At 38.9% G+C, this 20,293-nt stretch overlaps 1 protein-coding gene across 1 annotated transcript in view; it reads left to right on the top strand.

The window, feature by feature from the left end:
* The window catches only part of VPS13B (vacuolar protein sorting 13 homolog B (yeast)), a 512,836-nt gene that overhangs the window by 381,030 nt on the left and 111,513 nt on the right, over positions 1 to 20,293 (top strand). The window contains exon 36 of the mRNA XM_015405853.1: positions 7,199 to 7,606. Within this exon, the coding sequence (XP_015261339.1) occupies positions 7,199 to 7,606 (408 nt within the window). The remainder of the gene's footprint in view (positions 1 to 7,198; positions 7,607 to 20,293) is intronic.

The following is a 20,293-nucleotide window of genomic DNA, read 5'->3' as shown; positions in this document are numbered from 1 at the left end:
AGTATTTTTCAAATATATCATAATATATTACCAAAAGTTCCAGTGATTCATAAAAGATAGCATACCTAATAATTACAAGGCTAAAAAGAATGCATGCCTTCTGTCCCACAATGTTCATCCCTTGTCATATTTTAAAAACAGCTTTATGTATGAAATTATTAACGTTGAATTTTTGCCATTTGGAATGATTTTCAGTAGAACATTTTATCTAATCAGATTAAGGAATGTGCTGAACGGTGTTTTATCATTCAGCAAACAGGGCTACAAGAGTTTTGTTTTTCTGATTTTTTTCCGCTTTCTGTGCTTTCATGTTGTGACGAATAACATTCATCCACTCATACATAAAAAAGCACTTTGTGTGTGGGGGTGTCTCCCTTTACCTCCAAAGGCAACAATTGTACCCATTAGCAAGGTCAGTGGTTTGGAGAAACCTGGAAAATAGCAGCTACCAGAAACCCACTACAATAATATCTCCAGCAGGTGATAGATTAGTTGGAACAAATTGGAACCATTGCACTTCGACAATCCTGGTTTCTTTCAAGCTGTTTTAAAATGTCGTCATTTTAATACACAATCTCAGCCCTGTGGAACAGTCCACAGCAGGTTAATTTGAATCATATGATGTGTCACTGCCCTCAGTTGACATGAGCTCCATTCCATGTGTGAAGCCATAATAAATCCATTCCCAACCGAGGCAAATTCCCTGTGAGAAGGTGAACTAATCCAGGCCTCACACTGGCATGCTAGCCCTCCATAATTGAAAGCAGGGCCACCTGTTCCCAGCATAGTTAGCCTATAGAAAGAGAATTAGCATTAGATCAGATACTTATTATATTGAAAAATCATTCATACTTTTTGCGAGTTCAGCTGTGGGCTGCTTAGCATGACATCATATATAAACCTAGGAATGTGCCCATTTGATCCCAGTTTAACAGTTTTGTTAACCATGGTGTTGGTTAACTTTGAAATGAGAATTTTTTGATTTAATGAGAACTGACATGCGAGAAGGGGAACTGACCGAGGTGCAGACTTTTCTAATTAACTTAAGGTCATTTGCAAAAACACTTGAACGCTCTGGTAGGGTTATTTTTCTCATTGCTTTTTTACAAATAGGTTTTTGTAATAGTGACGTAGCTGTATAACTGCATTTCTTAACAGAAGGAAGAGAAATGTAGCAGATGCCTCTAGTAGAGCTCAAAGAGGTATAGTATTTATTAAGACAGGTATGGCCTAATCTGTTTCCGAGCACAATTCTAGGAAGTTATTGTTACAAATCTATTCATTTGAGTTGTTTTCTGCTTTTGTTCTCTCCTGTTATTCTCTCCTACCCCATAAACCTTTACTTTTTTTGCATTTCATGTGTTAATTTAAGATTGATTATATATTGCTGATCCATGGATCTGGAGTAAGGGTACTGATTGCATTCTTCACCTTTATCATCATTATTCTGGATCTCATTAAACTAATCAATAAATCATTTCCCTGGTATTATTGTAACTGGTTTTTGTAGTCTCATACATCCACTTGTCTTTCTGTATCTGCATCTTAGTGACTAAGAGCACAATTCAGTAAAATTGATTGGGGCTAAATTCAGTTTCATAATTTTCTTAGCATCTAGTTGCGTAATAAGTGTTAATCATGTGTATATTTTGCTACTCAAAACACTGGTTCCTATTCTTTGCTTAAACTGATCATCAGTCCAAATGACCTCTTGTCAATCTTCGCTGATACATTTCTCTGTTCTTTGCTCACTTTGTTTCCCACCACCTCAAACATACATCAACTATTCATAAAAAGCATGTTTTTCCTATGGAAAAATAGCATATACCCATTAGCAAGGTCAGTGATCTGGAAAAACCTGAAAAACAGCAGCAACTAGAAACCCATGGAGATGGATTAGAACAAACTGATTGTAAGGTGCTCTGCCTTTTTGTCCTCTCTGTTGTTTCGTCGCCAGTGGAAAGCATCTAGGAAAGCATCTTCTCCTGGTGGAAGACAGGGTTAGCTTCAAACCTGACCAGAAGGAAGGCTCTGTTTCCTAGATTCAGCTGCATTTTACAGTTTTTCCACAGTTCCTGTGGGTTTTTAATTATCTTTATTTTTTTTCCCTATTTTCTCTTCTCTTGGTTCCAGTTGGCACTGGGATTAGGAAGAGGGGCATGGAATCTTGTCCATTCCCAAGGCCAAGAATACCAAATTTGCAGCAAGGAGCTTCAGGCCAAAACAGCTTCCCTTTCCTGAGGAAGTTGCCACAATTTGGGGCGAAAGTGTCAGACTGATCAAGTCCCCTTCCTTGCCTTTCCCAGGCAGGAGGTGACAACACTGGGTGCCTCTGTGTATGGATGTTCAGGAGCTGATTTTGCTTTCCTCATAGTCATAATGAAGCAACCTTACATGTGTCCAAGTTGTAGTGGAGATGTTCCAGGAGGGAATATCCCTGCTGCTGTTGTGTCAAGGCAATTCCTACTTATGCAGGGATATTGTGAAAATTGCCCCCATGTGATTTTTTTCCACTTCCTCCCATTTGCATCCTACACTGTTTCTGAGAGTCCCTTAACCCTCAAAAACAGGTGGTGGTGCAGATACCAGCTCTGGAGAGTGGAATGTGGCTTTTCTACAAGCTTGCTCCATTTCTAGCTGTTTAGGATCTGATCCTATGATAATATTTGTTATTAAACACAAAAGCTGGGAATAATTTTTTTAATGACATACAAGTCATGTCCACATTTCTAGAATTTTAAAGACACAGCAGGGAAGAAGGATGGGACTGATGCATGAAATTTATAGGGTGAATCATGGATACAAAATATAAATACTCAAGACTTTCCAAAGTAAAACAATAGAAGAAGCTAAATTAACAGTTTGTCATGTTAATACTTATGCTGTGTTTCAGTTCTGTCTTTTAGATTTCTAGTTGGTTTCAGGCTTCTACAATCCTAATGTATTGTTTATTGAATGTCCAATTTTGTTGACTATTGACTCACCCTGTGTAATCCACTTTGAGTCCCCAAGGCAGACTATAAATAAATAAGTAAATCACACAAGCTTTCCCATTGCACAGTTTTTCAAATGTTTTAAGGAGCATACTTATCAAACAACCTTGGTTGAACTTTTATAAGGGCACTTCTTTGTAAGCAAGCGAGTACTTCCAAGGACATATGTTTAGGGGATGACAACAAAAACCTGATATTTTGAAGCTGATAGATAAAAGTGAACAACTTTTCTAATCCAGGAAGAAGTCAGGGAACTGAAATCTTAAAGACTTTTTGAGCAGTCTCTCAGGAGAGATTATTTTTTTTAAGTGTTAGAATTTGGTAAGAAGAACTACCAAAAAGGAAGTACTTAGTATGGCTTTGGATCACACACAAACTGTGCACAGAAAACTTATTCAGAGTCTGGATAGCTAAAAAAATAATATAAAGGGGCAGAGGGATAACTGTCCTATGAATTGTCTCCATAAACATGTATGGCAGTTTTCTCATGTTTTCTTGAATTGTGCTAAGAGAATTAAAGAATCCAAGAATCCAGTATTGCTTGGCTAAGAATGGTCACAGTGCATTGAGTTATCTGATGTATATTATTTCATTAGATTAAAAAGGCAGGACATTTGAGACAGGATTCTCAAGGGTGAGGAATATAATTTTTCTTTATTGATGTTATGATTTTCTTAAAACTAGGCATATTGAATCTATCAGTGTTTATAACAGATTTCAAAATACATTGTAAATGTAAGTAATTTAATCACTGGTGAGTCAAATGAAGTTGGAACTTTAAAAATGGAGAGAAATCATTGAAAGGCTTTTTTTACTCTGATTTTTGGTCTCCCACAGGATCTGTGTGTGTGTGTGTGTGTGTTTAACAGAAGAATTGCCCCTGGGATACAAAATCCCTTTCTGATTTCATTACTGTAATGTGAGTCTCTGCCTTTTCACTATTAAATCACTATCTGGGAGTGTACAATAAATGAGAATGTGTTTGTGTGATCTCTTTATCCATTTTATTGTTCTGTGTTCTAGCAGGTGTTCAAAAATTGTGAGCAGTAATTAAAAGCCTTCTGTTTGTGCCCCAGTTAGCATTACATCACCCATTTTGCATAGGTGGTGGATTGATTAGAATGGGCTGCCCTAGGAAACTTGTGTGTACTGATAATTTCCTGGAGTACTCTGGGGGATTTTCAGATTGCGTCTGTCAAGCCCTTGGTCTGGGGGAATAAACAGGGTTGCTGTCCAATGCCCTCATCCCTTGCTTTATAACTACCTTACAGAGGATTTGGCAGATTTGAATCACATGGAAAGGTGACTTGAACATCATGAAGTAATAGGGCAGAGTGTACAGCCCATTTGCAGGCGTATAAGGTGGCAGTGACAGTGATGTAGAAGACTTTTTTTTTCTAAACTGTGATTGTATAATGTCCAGCTGAGCTTGTTCAGATTAGTAGCTTTAGATATGAACTCTAGCCTTTCCAAGGAAGTTGTTTCTGTTGTTCACTTTGACACTCGTGCTAGATTCTTATGGATCAAGCCTTTCTCAGATATTCTGAATTAAAGCCATTAATAGTTGAGTCTGTACCAGAGGGTGTTGGATGCATTTCCCTTGTTCAGGTTTGCTTGTATCATTCTTCAGAGCACATTTGAAAGAGAAAGGGTGTTATTCTGCTGCTGTTTTTAATTTGCAGTATAGTTTGTTGTAGATCATTATTGTAACTATTGTGATTTTAACCTGTTGGTTGCTTCAATTTGGTGTAGTGGTTTGTGTAGTGGTTTGGTGTAGTGGTTAAGTGTGCGGACTCTAATTTGGGAGAGCCAGGTTTGATTCCCCACTCCTCCACTTGCACCTGGCTGGATGACCTTGGGCAAGCCATAGTTCTGATAAGAGCTGTTCTTGAAAAAGAGCAGTTTCTATCAAGAGCTCTCTCAGCCCCACCTACCTCACAGGGTGTCTGTTGTGGGGAGGGGAAGGGAAAGGAGTTTGAAAGCCGCTCTGAGACACCTTTGGGTAGTGAAGGGCGGGGTATAAATCCAATCTCTTCTTCTTCAATCTTTTGGAGAAGTAGATTAAAAACTATTAAATAAACAAACATAATTTGAAATTTTTGGTAACAGAAAGGTTAGTATTAAAAAATAGCCAGAGAAGTACTATAAAGAAAGCAAATTAATTAACAGTAAAAAAAAAAAGAGGAAATTTGTATTTGTGAGAGTCCAAAACAAGTCTCTCTATCTCTTTCTTGTAAAAGCAGTGTCTTCCTGCTGTTCCAACCTGACAACCTCCTTTGTGGATAGGGGCTACAATAGTAACATTAAGTATGCCACCTGGGTTCTGTGGTGTTTTAGAACTGTGGCCATAACATGGAAGTAAGTGCCACAGAAATTATAATGGTACTTCCACATCATGTAATCAGGGTTGATATGGTAATAAGGTGGTTGCAGTTATTCCTTTAACGTGAACTTTATTAATCAAAGCAGTACAGAAATATACAATCATAACTGAAATAAATGCTGCTGTTTCTTCTTGTGGCATTGTTTTCTGTAAATCCTATATTCAGCCTGCTGTCTACTTGGGGGGGGGGGGGGGGTTCTCAAAGCAAATTACAGTGGATAAAAGGATAAGATAATGTAACGCTTCCATCCTGCACCATTAAAACCAATGAAAATTTTGCTGTTGATTTCCACAGGAATAGTATTGTGCCCTGAAAACACATTAGTTGCTCAATGTTATTTCTGCTTCATATGTTTTTCTTAAAAAATGCCAAATGAATTTATTACCTAATTTTTCTCATGTGTAAAAATAATCCTTCTGTCATTATGTGATTGTTGAAACATTTGCTGTGAAGGCTCCAGTCTGAATATTTATGCAATTATACATATAATTAGCCAAGAAAAGCCTACCCAAGAACTTGTTTATCAAGCATGATGAAATTTTTGTGGTGGGAAGTTTTATTGTAGAAAACAGGGAACTATCTACTTAGCCTAGCTTGTTTGACTTCTGTATTATTATTACTAGAACTGAAAATTGATAGACAAATGTATATGTTTCTAATAAAGCAGGATGGGTGATATGGAGTTTTCTTTAATCAGCTTTTGTCTCCAATTTCTAAAGAAAACCTCCTTATTAGTAATAAGAAAAAGAAGGGAAAGGTAGAAATGTATATTTGCAACATTAGGGAATCAGTCTTGTAACAGTAGGATAATCCTTAACATAACCAAGCTGAGTATCCATTCATTTAACATAGTAGTCAGCTGAAGACACACAAACATAGAGATGTGTTTAATGGCTCCCTTCTTCTTTAAGGAATCTTCTATTGAAGGAATATTCTTTTTGTTGGGGAGGGAAGCCATTAGATCCAGCCCATTAATGATCAGATAAGGAATACAGTCCTGTCTGTGCATACTTATTTGGAAATACGTGGTACTGAAGAACAATGGGATTTCATGATAAATGGGAGAATTCATGTAGGGTGAGGTGACGGAGCCTGGGCTGCAGCACATTCATAGAATCACAAAGTTGGAAGGGGCCATAGAGGCCATCTAGTCCAACCCCCGCTCAATGCAGGATCAGCCTAGAGTATCCCTGACAAGTGTTTATCCAGGCACTGATTAAAGACTGCCAGTGAGGGGGAGCTCACCACCTCCCTAAGTAGCTGATTCCACTGTTGAACAACTCTTACTGTAAAAAATGTTTTTCCTAATATCCAGCCGGAACCTTCACACCCTTAATGTAAACCCATTATTACGAGTCCTATGCCAACAGGAACAGCTCCCTGCCCTTCTCTAAGTGCCCTTCAGATACTTAAAGAAAGCAATCATTTCCCCCCTCAACCTTCTCTTCTCTAGACTAAACATTCCCAAGTCCCTCAGCCTTTCCTCATAGGGCTTGGTCTCCAGGCCCCCATTCATCCTCGTCATTGATTCCTGATCTCTGATTCCTGATCTCCTAAACATGGCTAGAATCCTGAATCTGCAAAAGTTAAAGTTAAATATAGGTAACTATTTTTCAGTTGTTAAAAATGAGTTACATTATTAGCATCCCAGTGCTTAATTTTTTTAAATGTGCTAGATTATGAAACTTCCTGTGCAGTACTAAAATTGTGAGAAACAATACGCAAATCAATTAAAATTTCATTTTACAATAAATGAAGCAATTATTGATGGGATATATTATTCTTTCCTTTTTGTTTATGTCTTTCATATTTGTCCAACAGCTGACATAAATGTGGATATATCAAAGCCATTGAGAGTCAATTTCAGCTTTGTCAAACTAGATCAAATAAAACAATTTATGAAAAAGATCAGAAGCAAAAGTGATTATGAGATCCAGGAGAAAAATGCTTCAGCAACTGATAGCCTTCCGAAGAAGAGTGACACCTTAACATCCCAATGTTATCAAAGCAGGATTTCTGACTTGGAAGATCATGGTGATGGAGCTCAAAAGATTTCAACTCAAGAAAACCTGTGGAGGGACATTTCTTGTTGTCAGAAGATTTCTGTCCACACCACTCAGATGGTAGTCTCTATGGAACCTCTTCCAAATCCTAGTAAACCATGCTTACTAGCATCTTTATCAAACCTCAGTGGACATTTGAATGTGAAAGCTAACTCTAAGAGTAAAGGTAAGGAATTTTCTGACGTTTTGTGACAGTAGCATTAAGATGAGAATAAGGTATCATGAACTTGAGTGCTTTGCTGAAGTTAACATAAGATCTCAAGCACAACCAGAGTGGACATGAGGTTTTAGATTTTCAGTTCATCTTGTAGAAGAAAAGGCAGAAGATAAGAAGGTTTAACCCAACTGTGCATGTAGGCTTCCAGGATTAATTGGTCAAAGAGAGATGGTATTGCGTCTAATGTAGTGCTGTCCTAGAGCCGCTGCTTTAGCAAGACTATGCATGCTCAGTGCTACCTTGTATGTGGTTCCCACTCATCTCAGAAGTCTGACTATGTCACCTCCTGGGAGGGAGTACACTCAGCTTTTTTAGCTGTTCCAACAAGTGTGTCATCCACATGATACATTTTTCCTGGTTAATGTATTGGGAAGAAGGAAGGAAGTTATCCACCAACCATATCTAGCCAGTGTATAATCAGTAATGTGTGTTACCTGACCCACATTGCCAATCTTTAACTGTATTCAAGCCAGGGATCACCAAACAGTTGTATTCAGCCATTCATATGCATTAATCTGTTCTGTATAATTGGGGACTGAAAGAAGGACTTTTGTGTTTGTTTATTTATTTAGATTTTTTAACTGCCCTCCCCTGTGGGCGGTGTACATCAGTATAAAATAATTACATAAAATCATACTTAAAAATTGAAATATATTATACAACAACAATAATCTATGATCAATCAGATGGTGATGGAACTGCCAGAGTATGCCACTGGGAGGGGAGGCAGGAGAAACAAGGGTGCCAGTCAAATGGAAAGCCATCATCATCCTCAACCAAATGCCTGGCAGAACATCTCTGCCTCACATGCCCTGTGGAACTGCATTAAGTCCCACAGGGCGCAAATATTATTCAACAAAGCGTTCCACCAGGTTGGGGCCAGGGCTGAGAATGCCCTGGCCCTGGTCGAGGACAGCCGGTGTCTCTCGGGCTGGGGACCACCAGCAGGTTCTTATCAGCTGAGAGTAATGCTCTTCAAGGGATGTACCAGGAAAGGGGGTCCCAAAGATATGTGGGTCCCTGACCATTAAGGGCCTTAAAAGTTAGCACCATAACCTTGAACCTGATCTGGTACTCCACCAGAAGCCAGTTCAGTTCACGGAGCACAGGATGGATATGTGCCATGTGTGGAGTCACTATGGGGACTCACACTGCTGCATTCTGCATCAGTTGGTGTTTCCAGGTCAGACTCAAGGGGATAGCCCTTTGTGGAGCGAGTTACAGTAGTCCAGTCTGGAGGTGACTGTTGTGTGGATTACAGTGGCTAGGTTGGGGTGAGACAGGTAGGGAGCCAGTTGCCTGACCTGGCATAACTGGAAAAATGCCAGCCTGGCAACATTTGTGATCTGGAACTCCATTGATAAGGAGGCATCCAGAATCACATCAAGGCTTTTGACAGTTGATGCAGGTGTCAAGGAGACAGGAGACAGCACCCCAGCCCTAAGTTGCCTCTCCCCAGCCACAGAACCTCCATCTTAGACAGATTCAGTCTCAGATGGCTCTGCTTCAGCCATCCCACCACAATCTCCAAGCCCTCATCCAGATTTGCTGTGGCTGTGGCCGCCCACTCATCAACAGGTATAGCTGGGTGTCATCAGCATACTGGTGACAGCCCAGCCCCAAACACTGCACCAGTTGGGTGAGGGGGTGCATATAGATGTTCAATAACATTGGAAAGAGAATTGCCCCCTGAGGAACCCCACATACTAGTGGGTGCTTAGTTGACAACCTCTCTGCTAGCGCCAGCCTCTGTCCCCGACACTGGAGAAATGAGATAAGCCACTTCAAGGCTACCCCACACACTCCTACATCGGCAAGGCAGTGCATCAAAAGATCATGATCGACCATGTCGAACACTGCTGTAAGATTAAGCAACAACAACAGTGTTGACCTGCCTTGGTCCAACTGTACACAGAGATCATCTGTGAGAGTGACCAAAGCTGTCTGCATCTTATAACTGGGGCGGAAGTCAGACTGGAATGAATCCAGCGCCAATTTGTCAAACAGGAATTTCTGGAATTTGTGTTGTGTTTCTGTTTGAACTTGTATATTAAAACAGTTATGGTGACTTGTTTATGGCAATGAAATGAAAAATGTCTTTATGTGCTTGAAATAGAGATTTTAATATTCTGTAGGCTCTAATTAATAATGCAGTGTAAGTGCTTGTATTCATTCATTGTCATGCTGAGAGAAGTATTGGCTGTATAATGCATATAAAAGTGCCAAATTCAACCTCAAATAATATGCTTCTAAATTTATAGCAGTAATGTGTATATCAGTGTTCTTAAAGAAACCCCAACGTTGTGGCATCTTTAATGCTCACTGAAGCAGTACACATTTCACCAGGTGAGTTCAGCTGAACAAAGGATTCAAGATTTAAAAGTCAGATGGCTTGCACTATCATCCCAGGATCTTCCTTGTTGTACATACTACCTTTACTTTCCTGTACCTGAGATGTGAAAGCTGTGAATTTAAGAGCACACCCGGTTTTCACTCAGTAATCATTAACGAAACTGGATACAGAATGATGGGAGCAAGTTTCAAGCAATAAGAAAGGAGCAGGGAGAATATGTATATTTCTGTGGTCTGTTCACAAACCCTACATTCCCCAGGGTCTTGTGAGCAATGTGTGGTTGTCATCCAACAATTTGGGATAATTAGTTACTTTTATAATATATGCATGCCCTGACCTGGATAGCCCAGGCTAGGCTGATCTTATCAGATCTGGGAAGCTAAGTAGGGTTGGCCCTGGTTAGTACTTGGACAGGGGACCACCAATGAAGTCCAGGTTCTCTACACAGAGACAGGCACTGGCAGACCACCTGTTGCCATGAAACCACATGAGGGTAACCATAAGTTGGCTGCGACTTCATAGCACTTTCCACCACCATCATATGTATAGATTTTCCAATTGGGTTTATGTAGTGATTTTTGATACTATGAATTAGGGTGAGATAACGTTATAGGACTTACTGCAGAAAAAATATAGCACAAAGTTTGTGTGGTAATTAAACAACCTATAGATTTAGGTTGGAAATTTTCAGAGTTCAAATTTGAGCTGGAAGAATTTGGTCTGTAAGTTAAGACTTTTAAGTTCTAAATTTTCTCCCCTAAATTCATCATCAGAAGCACACAAAATGATTTTTTTTTATGTATGACAACTATTTTTACCACTTCAAAAATGAAGACCAGCCTAAAGTTTAACTGAAAAGTATCTATCATAAATAATCTGTCATAAATACCTCTCTATAGATATAATCATAAATATCTATCTATAGATATAATCTATAAATAATCTATCATAAAGTATCTATCAGAAATAATCTTCTGCTCAATTTCTACGGTTTATGTGTGCATTTGCTGCATTAGGAAGTCTCTTAATAAAAGTCATTTAAACGGTGCATTTTTCCCCACTGGATATTAGCCAGGTTTTAGTGAGCTGGCATAAGTAGTTTAAGAGATAAAGATAGCAATTTGTAGCTGAGAAGTATAAGTTCCAGGCCAAGCTAGGTGATTTATTGCTTTTTCATCAGGAATATTCCTACTTGGGCTAATAAATCTTAGTGCTTTTTTATTGTTTTAAAAGTTAAAAATGAAAAATTTAAGGTTCATAGAATATGAAAGACTGTGGAAATGCTGAAGGCTGAAATCATTTTTATCCATAAATAGAATGTTGTACATACAAGTACAGCAAATGCATTCCCACGCTTTTCCAGTCATACTTCAGTTGTAGCATGGAAAAACCAGCAGCAAGAGTTGAATACAAGACATTTCTAACTCTCTTTGCATAGTTATGAGCCTATTTTGTCTACTTTAATCCTTTTTTTCCTTTCTGTCATTTCCTCTTAGCTACTCTTACAGTATTCTTTCTCTGATACGTTACAGCATATTCATATATCTCAAATCCCAGTGTCTTTCCTTTGACATATGGGACTGAAAAGAGCAATTTGGCAGGCTCAGCAGTACATATCACATACTGTTCCTGGTTTAATCCATTTATTCCAGCAATGCAGGGACAGTGCAGACTGATGAAATACTGGGAGTTCTGTGATCGGTGTCTGTATGTTTTGCCCGATAGAGCAAAAATCAACTTGGGAGAGCAGTTTGTATTGGGGAAAACAGAGCTGGAGGCAGGAGGTTTAATCCAATCCAAATCTCCCTCCCCTCTAACTGTAGTTAGCATTTTTTTTAAAAATGGTGATTCAATCATATCTCACTGTACTTGAACCCTCACAGTGGGGTTACCAGCAACCATGTGGGGTCTGGAGGTCTTCCAGAATTGTGATTGATCTCCAGACTACATAGATTAGTTCTCCTTGGGGAAATGGCAGCATTGGAGTGTAGGCTGTACGGTATTATACCTTGATAAAGTGCCCCAGGCTCCACCCGCAAATCTCCAGGAATACTGTAATGCGGATTTGGCAACCCTGCCTCACAGAGATAATAAACCTACATCTAAATAAAACTTCAGACAGTAAGTGGTATTCGCATAGCTGAATGCTTAATAATAATAACAACAGCAACAACAATAATCCCTCCACACAGAAAGCTAGCTGTCAAAGAGAGGACCAAATCTTCCAGTTTATTTATTTATTTATTTCGATTTCTTGACCACCCTTCTCTCCTTACGCGGGGCTCAGGGTGGTTTACAATAAAAATTTGATACATTATAAAACCAATTAAAACCATAAAAATTCCATAGTAACATTCAAACATAAATATTTGAAGACATTTTGAGTACAAGATGGCATATCTCGCATTTAGTTTGGGGGGGGGGTGCTGGACAGATGTGAAGATGTTCTAGTTTTCTGTATGGAGAAAATGGTTTTGTATTTCGTCATATGAATTCCAGTGTAAATCCAGGATCAGTACTTCAGAGAGTAATCTTTGGCAGGGAGGCTGGGGTATAAATCGAATAAATAAATAAATTCCACTGCACTCAGTGACAGTTCTACCCTTAAACAGTACTGAGGAGGAAACTAAGATTGTGAATTTCAGACCATTGCAAGCAAATTTCTACAGTGTTTTTCAATCTAGGCACAAAAACTTTCCCGCTCTGAGTGCAATAATTAAGCAAGTGTATATGTTTTGCAGTATGCATTATTCTTAAGTGTTTTACATAATTATATTTCAAAAGAAAATATTGGTAAAAATGTAACACAACGGCATTGATTTCTTAATTTCACACATGATATTTATCAGTTAAAATACTAATAGATGACAGTAAAACTTATTTTTTGTTAAAGCATTAATTTAAAAATACTAATAGATTACTGTGAAACTTATTTTTGTTAAAGCATTAATTTAAAAATATAGATCTTTATAAAGGAGAATTCATTTTTCTTCACAGAGACATCACAGGTTGGTATAGTTGGAACATAAAATTGCAATAGCTGCGTAACAAATGGGAATTTAGGTGTGTGTGTTTTTTAAAAAAATGTCAGAATTGGTCTCTTTTTATTTTCAAAATTTTATGGATATACCTTTCGAGCTGAACAGAGTTGATGTTGGCAAATGAAACTAATACGCAAATACTTCACTGTGTGTTTCGGATTTTTACAATCGCATAACTATGGTGACCATCTGCAGCAGCTGCGTTTTACGAATTATTTGCTGAAGCAAACGGCTTACAATGACAAAAAGTAGTCATCTCAGATGTACTGTTAAAACAGACAAAGTAGCATTGCTTGCCTTTTATACAGAATGGCCATCTGCTATGCAGATGTTATAATACCGAATGACTTCAGATTCAATAATTGTAGAAAATTTTCATTAAAACCTCAACAATTTGCACTTGTTTACTTGAATCTGCATAATTCCCCCATGAGACAACACAACACACTTGGGGTTTTTGAGGGTTTTTTTTAACTTCTCACTAGCAGTGGCTTTGATCCTTTTTGATGTGCTGACTTTAATAAACATAGTCAAAAGGCACTTTCAAAAAACATCATGGAAAAAACTACAAAGGAACAATTATAGCAGCAGAAACTACTCTAATCCCTTACTTACGCAAGCTATTTTTAGTGAAATATGTTTTTTTACAAATTTTATGTGACAGTATTTTATAAACAGTGTAAACGGCCTCTTTTCCAGATGAGTCTTTGTGTAAGAGATGGAAGTTGGTTTGTAATGTAAGAGGAATCTTATGTGCTCAGAATAGTTTTTTTTTTAACTCACTTGGGAATGTGTTGTAGGCATGTTTCTTCCCTTGTGGAGGCAAAACAAGAGCTTATGACCTTGCTTAATGACATTTAAAGACTTTTAATTAACTGATAACCTTGCATTAAAGTTTTTTTTCCAGAGTTCCAGATATTATTAATTAGGACCTTGTAATCAGCAATTCTAATAGTCTATTTTCTACTACTTTCCACTTTAGGAATTCTGGGGAAAGTGGTTTTCTTTTACTAATAGCAGCTTATATCTTTAAAAAGATATTTGCCCTGATCCTCTTCTGCCATTGATAGGGAAGCTACATGTACAGAAATAAAGAGAAGCAGATACTCCACTCAGCATTCTGTGTATAGAGAAACCCAACCCATATTCTGCAGGTAACACAAGAATTTCATCTGGGCTGGCAGACTTGATAGATCTTCCCACATCAAAAACAGGCACTGCGGTGAGGATCATAAGTCTGTTCTAGTTTATCCATATCTTAACACAGAGTGAATATGTATCTAATCAAAGTCTGCTCGTTTGCTCTTGGACTCTCTGTTGAGGCCAAAGTTGACTTTTAAAAGGTAGATACAAGCTTACAGGGTTAAACTATATTTATTAAGTTAGGGTATATGACGGATCTTAATTTTAAGATTGATTGATTAGCAGACAAATGAAAGCAATTCCATCTCATCTCACCCATTTTTTTGCAGTGCATATAGTACCAAAAACACTTACCTTTCAATACTTTTCTTTGAAGTCTTCCTAACATTTGAATGTCCCACATTTGCTTTTCTTTGATATAGACCCTGAAAAATTCAAAATAAATGTTTTAAACGACATTTAATACTCCGTATCATTTTCTGAAAAAAAGTATACTCTTCTTAAAATCACTATTCAGATTTGAATTAAAATAATAATAGAGAAGAACCTGCTATGCATATTAAATAAATAAAATGTATGCCTTGTATAATTTCAGGTTACAGTTCTGGAACTCTTCACTTGTGTGTTGCATGTCCTACCATGTATATAAGTGAGACTTGCTGAACTACAAAGACATGAACAGTCATAGAAGCTTGAGATCCCAGCTTGCTGGTTCTAGTCTAGGATGTGTTTTCCAGTAGGGTGATTTATTCACATGAATAATAATAATACTTTCAATTTATTAATTGCTTTCCCCAGTGGGCTCAAAGCAATGTACAGTTACACATTAGACAGGGGACTAACAATGTTCATTGGGGATAGGGAGGACAACATATATTCATTTTTTTAAAATTGCACACGCTGTCATTGCGCGGTGTAAACGTCTTCTGGCTTGGCTCAGTCATTTTCCAAACAGCTGCTTGTTGACCAGGCTTCAGGACCCGTATGTCACATCACCACACTGCCACCGCCTGGCCAGAGACATCCACTGCAGGGATTTTTGTAGCCGAAAAGTTCTTTCGCCTTTTTCCGACCTCGACCATGAAGTCCCGACCGTCAGCTAACACCCTCCCACAAGGGAGATTGGTGTGCCCACCCTCTCTAAGAAGTGGTTCCCATTTTATCTACTCGCCGAAGCTTTCAAATCGCTGGGTGGACGATGAGCTGGGGACAACAGGCTGGCTGCTCACACGAGCGCGGGGCTCGAACTAACACAGTTCGGATGTTAAGACAGTGGGATATACCCACTGTGCCACCGAAGAATGCTGCTTCTGGTTCAGTACTCATGTTGCCTTTTCAGTTCATAGTAGTGTTTTGTTTTAACAACAAACAATCTAATAATTATAGAAACTCGTTTAATTTGATTTCAGTGATCTTTATTTGCTTGTTTCTTTTGCCCACCCTTTCCTGCACACCAAGGCAGGGTGGGTAACAACAAGTTAAAAACATTTCATAAATTAATTATTAAAAATTGATTAACGCAACAACAAATCAAATTTTAGGAACTAATAACAAAATTGTCCAAAGTGAGGTTGTGCTGCCTGTGTGTCAGTGGAGACTGGTACAGTGACAGAGTGGATGCCGGAGAAGTGATGGGTGACTGGGGATGATGACAGTATAGATGGAAACTTCGCTGTCTCGGCCATATGCCTGGCAAAACATTTCTGTTTTACAGGCCCCGTGGAACTGAATGAGACTACAGTCTGATTGCCTCTACTGGAAATACATGTATGTATGTTGGGCAAGAAGGTCAACCTGCCTTCCAGTTACAGCCTATTACATATAGACATTCAGGATGCTTGCTTGTCAGATCATCCTAAGGACAATGTTGTCAGGATTGGGCCTGACTCAGAGAATGATCAAGAGGCGTAAAAACTCTACATCAACAGATCAGCTACTGGCCTTCAAATCCTTAGGGATATTTTTAGGAAGGTCTTGACTGTGTAGACCAGGAGAAACAGGCTTCAGCTCTGTGGCAGATAAGTTTCTGTTGGCTCCCCCTCGTAGTATACAGTCCTAGCTTCCAAAGGCAGGGTTGCCAACTCCAGAAGTTGCATCCCAGCATGATGTGAGGAAGTTTAGAAACATATTTTGTGACAGTTCATTTATCCCCTAAGCTAATTTTAGAGTAATTCTGAATAGTGTGCTATGTACCTGAGAGGGGGGAAGAAGGATATATGCAATCTCCAAAATAAAAGGAGGAAACTGAATTGTTACAATCTCTCTGTTTAGCTAAGAGAACCTAGGGCTGGAGGAAGGAACACAATAGACTGGGTAGATGCAGTTCTGAAAAAACTTTTGTTGCTGTTTTTGTTGTTTGTGATATGATTGACTCCTTTAAATATGCCACAGCGACAAGAATTGCCTATAAATTGCATGCATTTCAACTAGTCACAAGTTTTTCAAAAAGCAATATGCTAGAGATTTCAATCATATACTAGAATGAAATACAGATAATGGGTTGTTACGCAGAAACCATTTTTCCCTTTCAGAATTAATTTAACGTCTTGGGCAAAGTCTGTCGAGGTGTCACCATGGTTCTGGGATGCTAAAGATCTGCAAGTTAGCCTAAGGAAAAATAAAGCCTCAAATTAGTTTTGACTACCTAAAATAATATGCTAGAGTAACAATCCATTTACAGCACCCAGAAGACCTTTGTTACTTTTAGAAAGAACCGTAAACTCTTTCCAACACTTGAACAATAGGAAATGAATTCTTTGTCAGTAAAAGCCAGAGGACAAACTAAACATTTAATGGCCACTGAGGATTGAAGTGGAAGTTCAGCCTGTAGACAACTATACAAATCACTAACGAACCATAATGAATATTGGGTGTGGGCATCAGGGTCCTGTCAGTTTTGACACTGTGTCCCAAGTAGCTTAAACACAACACTCAAGGAAAGGTGGAGACCTCATCAGGTCTCTAACATCTGGGATTTTATTTGTCATTTTGGCATACCCTACAAGCGCAAAAGAAAGAGTAAAAGGGGATTATCCTGACAATGAAATGAGTTACTGAATCTTGTGATAATGAAAAGCAGAACAATTCTAATTCCTTTCTATAGTCCCTGAGGTAGAGGTGCGTTTATAGTTCTGCAGGACTAAATGTAGGAGGGAAGAACAGATGGCCTAAAAATCCATGAAATAAGACACCCCTAATCCCAGGACTGAGTACCACTATTAATCCTGGTTGGGTTCCCTACTGTTACTTTATAATAGAGTTCAGAGTTGCTACTGATGAACTGGCATGTCTTTTTTTAAAAAAAAAAATTACAAATTAACTGTAGCATGCTGATTTTGAGCAAGAAAATCTTATATATATATATATATATAGTCTCTTAACAATGTAGTTCCACCTGCCAGGTCACTTAGGAAAGTGCAAAGCAGGGATGACATTCAGATGGAACTGACCCAAACTATTTTGTTTCTTCTAAATTTCCCCCCCCTACTGCTACATTCATAATGGATGTAATCACATATCCTCCGAGAAAGGGACATTTTGTTTATTAAATTGAAGTATGTGCAGTGCATGACAGCAGTATGTTGGAGTCCTGGATCTCACACTTTATATTTTTCTATAGTAATACTACTATTGAAATACTGTTAGAATTTTCTGGAGCAGCTGGAATCTAGTAAATTGAAGACATGGGAAGGACTCAGGAGACAAGTTTTATTGAAGCTTGTGTAATTAATAGAGTTGCCATTCTCCAGTTGGGGGCAGAGGATTGCCCGGTTTTGTGGGCTTCTGCCCACTTCCAGCCATCTGGCCAACAGGACGAAATCCCCCCCCCCCCAGCAATGTTGCATGACATGCCCATGTCACCCAGAAGTGACTTGGGCATGCCAGGGGCGATGCTCTGGTTCTGGGGCAAAACTCCGTGATTTGAGGGTGATTTTACCATAGAGTTTTGTCCAAAAAACCCCAGAGTGTTGTCCCCAACATGCCCACTTTACTTCTGGGTGACACAGGCATGGTGCACCACATCACTTACAGGCTACACTTCTGGCTCCCAGAATGTCCAGAACAGCTCTCCCACCAGCATCTCTAACGGACCTAACAACCCTAGTAATAAAAAGTAGAAAGTGTTTATTATAATATTTAAATGTTTTATATGCATACTTTTTAAAAGGATGGATTTCCTGTTTGTTTCTTACTGTCTAGTTGGATAATAAACTAGTGTTGTTGTTGTTGTTGTTGTTCAGTCGCACAGTCGAGTCCGACTCTTCGCGACCCCATGGACCAGCTCCCGCCAGGCCTTCCGGTCTTCCGCTGTCCTCTGAAGTTTGCTCAACTTCATGTTCGTTGCATCGATGACACTGTCTAACTAGTGTTAGAATTTCACAAATAAACTATACTGTTGTCTGATCCACCATAGCAGTTGTATACATAAAGCAGTGTGCATAATATCATGTTGTTGTTCAGTCGCACAGTCGAGTCCGACTCTTCTCAACCCCATGGACCAGATCACACCATAATATCATAGTTAACCAAAAGTGAAAAAAGAATTAAATGATAATGTATTTTTTTCTAGGCTCTTTTTAGCATTTTGAATTGAACACGGTGTACCTGCTTAGCCTTTCTTAAATGGAGATGAGTTCATCTCTTAGAGATAACCATCTCTGACTGCCCTTCTGATTCATCACTGGCCTGAACTCCATTTGAACCTTGTTAGACCACAAAACAGGCAGGGCTTTTGGCCCAGGCTATAAAATATAATTAAGTTATTTTGAAAAGATGTGTAAGAGAGGATTGCTTCTCCCCCCAAATATATATATCCATTACCACCAGCATAGCCAATAAAGTAAAATCAAGCACAGTCTTCAACGAATTAATGTAATAGATGTCTCCAAATTTTTAATATTTGAAGTAGTCAACCAAAACATACTTTCAGCCTGTCAGTGCTGCTGTAATGAAGACTGGGACATACATTAACGATAAATTCAAACAGTTGGTCTGTTCAAGGTCATTAATTTCTGTTTACCATTGGTAACACATCTTGTGTTTTTACAGAGCCCACATGTGGCCATATACAATGCTGAAAAACTCTCAGTGAAGAATGGTTAATTGGTAATGTAAAAATATAGTACTCCTGGGGAGAATGAACCATCACAAGCCTCTTTTCCATACTAATGAGAAATCCAGTAGTCCAATTCATTCAAGTCAGTCATTGCTTGGATTTTGCACTTTACTAGATGTCTTCTGTTTGCTGATGGTGTGGGTCTGTTCATTCCATCTAGCACAACATTTTTATTAACTGAAGTACTTGCCCAATAGCTGTGTTCTTTCATCTCTTAATATTCATGTATATGGCTCTTTGCATATTTCTTCTGTCTAGGACCACATTGCCAGTTTCCAGTTAGGCATTGGGGGTTAAGGGGAGAATCTAAGAAGGAACATGCTATGCTGGGCTACCTTTTTCCTTCAGAAATTTGCACAGGCCAGTGAACCTTTGAGGAACAGCTAACTTTACAGTCTCTTCCTTTTCTACTTTTGAGTGCTGCTGCCATTTCCCATATCACAATCAGTGACTCCTCTCCCATTATACCTGAACCTTCAAAAAACGAGCAAGTACAGACAATGGAGAGAGTGATTGATAGTATTAGTACAGATGGGTAGAAAACAGCAGGCCAGAAGCAATGCCACAAAGGTGGGAATTATACACACATGCACACAAGCTATGTGGGAGTTGCTTACCTGTGATATTGTTGCACCTGGTTGTGATCACTATCTTTGTTATATCAGCCAGTCATGTACTATCATCATTATCCTATGGGCCAGTCTCGTGCATTCTTTCTTATCCAGTTGTTGTCCTCCCTTCTGATGGTTATCGCCCATTCCCATTTGGTTGTGATATTTGTGCACAATTCACAGTGACAGTAGGATAATATCACAGGGAAGCAGCTTCCCATAAGTGTGATGGAAGGACATTAGGGTTGCCAAGTCCATCTTCCACCCCCAGCGGGGGACTTTGGGGGTGTTCCTGGAGGGGGCGGGGCATTCCCAACGTGATGATGTCATGTTGGGGACGTCCGCCGCCCCCCCCCCCCCCCCGCCGCACAC

This window comes from Gekko japonicus, unplaced genomic scaffold (genome assembly GCF_001447785.1).
Source record: "Gekko japonicus isolate JY-2015 unplaced genomic scaffold, Gekko_japonicus_V1.1 scaffold232, whole genome shotgun sequence".
NCBI classification, from domain to species: domain Eukaryota; kingdom Metazoa; phylum Chordata; class Lepidosauria; order Squamata; family Gekkonidae; genus Gekko; species Gekko japonicus.
This window is presented reverse-complemented; position numbering and strand designations above follow the sequence as displayed.